At 33.9% G+C, this 3,972-nt stretch overlaps 1 protein-coding gene across 1 annotated transcript; it reads right to left on the reverse strand.

Moving 5' to 3' along the window:
* Positions 1-3,073: 3,073 nt before the first annotated feature.
* Positions 3,074-3,691, reverse strand: LOC136067085 (uncharacterized). The gene has a single exon (XM_065772366.1). It carries the CDS (start codon positions 3,689-3,691, stop codon positions 3,074-3,076), a length of 618 nt encoding a protein of 205 aa, XP_065628438.1.
* Between the last annotated feature and the right edge of the window lie 281 nt (positions 3,692-3,972).

The raw sequence follows: 3,972 nt of genomic DNA on the forward strand, positions 1-3,972 counted from the left end.
ATAAGTCATCGGTCACCTTTTGCATGTGTTCTCCTTGTATTCTGTCATGTGTCGACCTTTAAAATAAGTCTTATATATATATATATATATCTGGGGTTGTGAGAAAAGAAACTCTACACAAATACATAAGCATGGGCCGAAAATTAGATCTAAAAAATTGATTTTCATAATTCTCGATAGATAGTATTTGTCAAGCAGTTGTCGAGACCTCGATAGATAGTATCTATCGAGAAGTTGTCAAGATCTCGATAGATAGCTATTTGTTAGGAATCTATCCAGCTTTAATGAACAGTCCTTCTTCACTTATTTCTTGGACAGATTTGAATGGCTTCAATACTAGACTTGAACTCTTGTTCTTTGAAGTATTAAACACATCCTAGATCTACTCAATTACAAGTAAAGTGCGTTTTGTTAAAGGATTAGCCAATACTAATTTGACATATGTTCCTAACATCAAATCACATATGTCCTAACGATCTCCCCCTTTGGCAATCTGTGACAAAATCACAACAAACAAATGAACATATGAGAGATGTCATAAATCACTTAACTCACATTCACTTGTTGAATACAATAAAATCTATCCTAACAAAAAACTCTTGAAAAACTTTGCAATAAGAGAGTTTATGGCAAGAAGATTTTGACAACCTATATTTTTGAAACACTTAAAAAAAAAAAAAAAAAAAAACTCATTAAGGCATCTTAGTGTGAAACAGAATATAAGATTGCATACAATAGAAACATGTGTATAAATAGAGAAAAGAAACGACACATGTAGAGATAAGTGAAGAAGACATATGTCATCATATATATATATATACATATCAAAGATAAGCACAATGTATGCAAAAATGGTCACAAGACCGGTTTACAAGAAGAAAGATGTAAGCACTCTCCCTAACAAGATGAAACACATCTCCCTTTTACAAAGTCATGAATTTCTCCCCCTAACATGTAGAATCTTAAAAAGAAATCACAATTTCTCCTCCTTTTTGTCATGATTGACAAAGGGTACAAGAAACTAGAAAGCTTCACCTGAGAAATATAAAGATGATCAAGGGGGCAAAAGAAATCCATAGATATGCATGAATGTAATGAAACAAGATGCTCTAGATGACAAGATAATAGAAAGATGCAAAACATGTGAAAAATAGTGCATGCAAGAGGATCTCGACAGATCGAGAAGCTATCGAGAATCTATTGAGCATACAGAAACTTCCTCGATGGTTTGAGTAGCTGTTGAGCAACTATCGAGATTGAATCTTAAGAATCTCGACAGATCGAGATTGCAATAACATCTATCGAGAAAGGAAGCTAAAGAGCTCGATAGATAGTCTAGCTATCAAGACGTGTCCAACAACTGTCGAGATTGGCTTAAAAACAGTTTTTTAAAGAAGAGAAAAACACAGACATGAATGCAATCAAACATGCTACTCAACCAAAGATCCGAACAACATTATAAGCTCTCAAAATCGTCTTTCAACAAAAAAAATGTCAAGCACATAGATCCAAAACACACACACACACACTAAACAGGTCTAACCAATTTTATATTACAAAAATAAGTTAAGATAGTTTAGTGAGCATATATTAACACATGTATTCCTTGTGATGGCCAAATCACATTATACCTGCATATGTATCAAAGAGTAGCAAAGAATATTGCGTGTTATGTGTGAAAAATATCGCAAGATTGCTTGAGTGTTTACATGTTATGACGATTTGAGATAAAAGCAAATCACTTTAACTCACACACAATCATAACTGTTTAATGGAGAGTATCACCTTTGAGGTATATCCTATAACTCCCACATCTCCAAGAATACATGCTTGCAATCATATATAAAGCATTTTGATTCTTTTTGCTTTTTATTTATTTTTTTGCATATTTCTTTTGAGCAAACCATGCATGGACATATACGAGAGAGAAAAGAAATACCCAATTATGTTAAGCTTTTGACATTCCACTTTTGCTATGCCGAAGCATACAAATGTTATTTTATGATTGGTGGACAACAATAGTGAGATGGTTATTTATACTTTTCTCTTAGCATTTTTTAGTCCTTCCCATCAAAAAGAGTGATATGAGTGTTAAGTACAAGAAATTATTTAATCTTAATCATCACAAACACATGGCATAAAGCTCATTTGCTTAGTTGTGCATGGAGATGCTCATCTAAGCTACAAAAGATACAAAGTTTAGAAAACTTTGTTTCAATGGCCATCCAAGGCACACAAGTACCAATGTACACAAAACACACACTGTTTTTGTATTTTTCTGATTTTTCTCTTTTTATTTTGAAAAACAAACAAAATAAAAACTAAACAACCAAACACATACAGACAAACAACTTGAAAGCATGAAGATAGATGCAGATGCATGAAAGCCTAATTCCAAAAGCAGATAAGAAATAATGCAAAGAGAGTCCTACTTTAGATAGAAAGAATTAAAGTAGAGGACAACTAAAAAAAGACAATTAAGTCTTAGGCTCTTTTCTCACTCACATAACACGAGTCTTTGGCTGTAACGATGAAAAGGCACGTGTTCTAGTATTTCTACTAAAGGACATAGAAGAATTAGAATTCTCCTGAAATTGAGTTAAAAAACTCAAGACTTTTAATAACTCTCTAAACAAAGGTGTAGGTCCTTGAGAGGAAACCTATGACTGTTTGGACACTTCCTTTTGAGGATACAACTTAAAGCATTTAGGATGAATGTGTCCAGAAATACCATAATGATGACAAACATGTGGTCTAACAAAAGATTTAGAATTAGCCATATCAGTTTTGGATTTCATACTTTTATCACCTTTCTCAGATTGGGGCACAAAGACAGTCCTTTATTCAAAAGTTGTGGAAGAGGAAGGGCTAGAGAAAACATCATATCCTAATCCAGTCTTATCAGAACTAGGCTTTTGAGCACTCAATACCTCATTAAGCTTTGCACTAGACATCCTCTCCATTTTAGTTCTAGCTTGACTAAGCTTTACCTCAAGATTCTTGACATTCTCTTCTAATGAGGTGTTCTCCACAACAAGAGTCTCAACTAACCTTGTAGTCTCATCTAGTTTAACTAATAGATCAACTTTTTCAATTTGTATCTCATTAAGCTCTTTTCTATAAAGATGAGAAGTTTTTTAGATTTTATAATTTCAGTGCATAGCTTATCATAGGCTTCCAGAAGAGTCAACTTCTTGGGTACTTCATCATCAAAAGAATCCACACTGTCACTAGCACTCTCCATAATCACCTTATCAGTTGTGGCAGCAAAAGCCATTAAATGACCATATTCATCCATATACTCATCAGAAGAGTCATTCTCAGTATCACTCCATGTAGCAACCAACCCTTTATCTTTTGACTTCTTGGCCTTTTCCTTCATAATGTAGTTTAGGCACTTTATCCTCATATGACCAAAACCGTTGCACTCATGGCACAGGATAAGGGGTTTCTCACTTTTACCCTTCCAAGAGGATTTAGATTTTCTAGGAAGTTTGTCCTTGTCCTTTTTCCTAAATTGAAGAAACTTGATAATCTTATTAGCTATAAAGGTTAGATCCTCATCCTTATCATCATTTTCATCTTCATATTTGCTTTCATCTTCATCTTCAGAGTCATTAATCTCTTTCTCTATATCCTTTAGAGCCAAGTTTTTACTCTTTCCATCTTTTCCCATTAAACCTAATCCCATCTCATAGGTTTGAAGGTTCTCTACAAGCTCAGTCAATAGAATTTGATCAATGTCCTTCACTTCTTCAATGGCAGTGATCTTGGCATGGAATCTTTCAAGTAAGGACCTAAGGATTTTCCTAACAATTTTGGATTCTACTATTGATTCTCTAAGGTTGAAGGTAGAATTCACAATATCCTTGAGTTTAGCATTAAACCTAGTAAAGGTCTCATCCTCCTCCATCCTTATTTCTTCAAAACTACTAGTGAGTCTTTGGAGTTTCATAGTCTTTACTCCCTTGG

The sequence above is a fragment of the Quercus suber genome, unplaced genomic scaffold, assembly GCF_002906115.3.
Source record: "Quercus suber isolate HL8 unplaced genomic scaffold, Cork oak 2.0 scaffold_57, whole genome shotgun sequence".
Classification (NCBI taxonomy): domain Eukaryota; kingdom Viridiplantae; phylum Streptophyta; class Magnoliopsida; order Fagales; family Fagaceae; genus Quercus; species Quercus suber.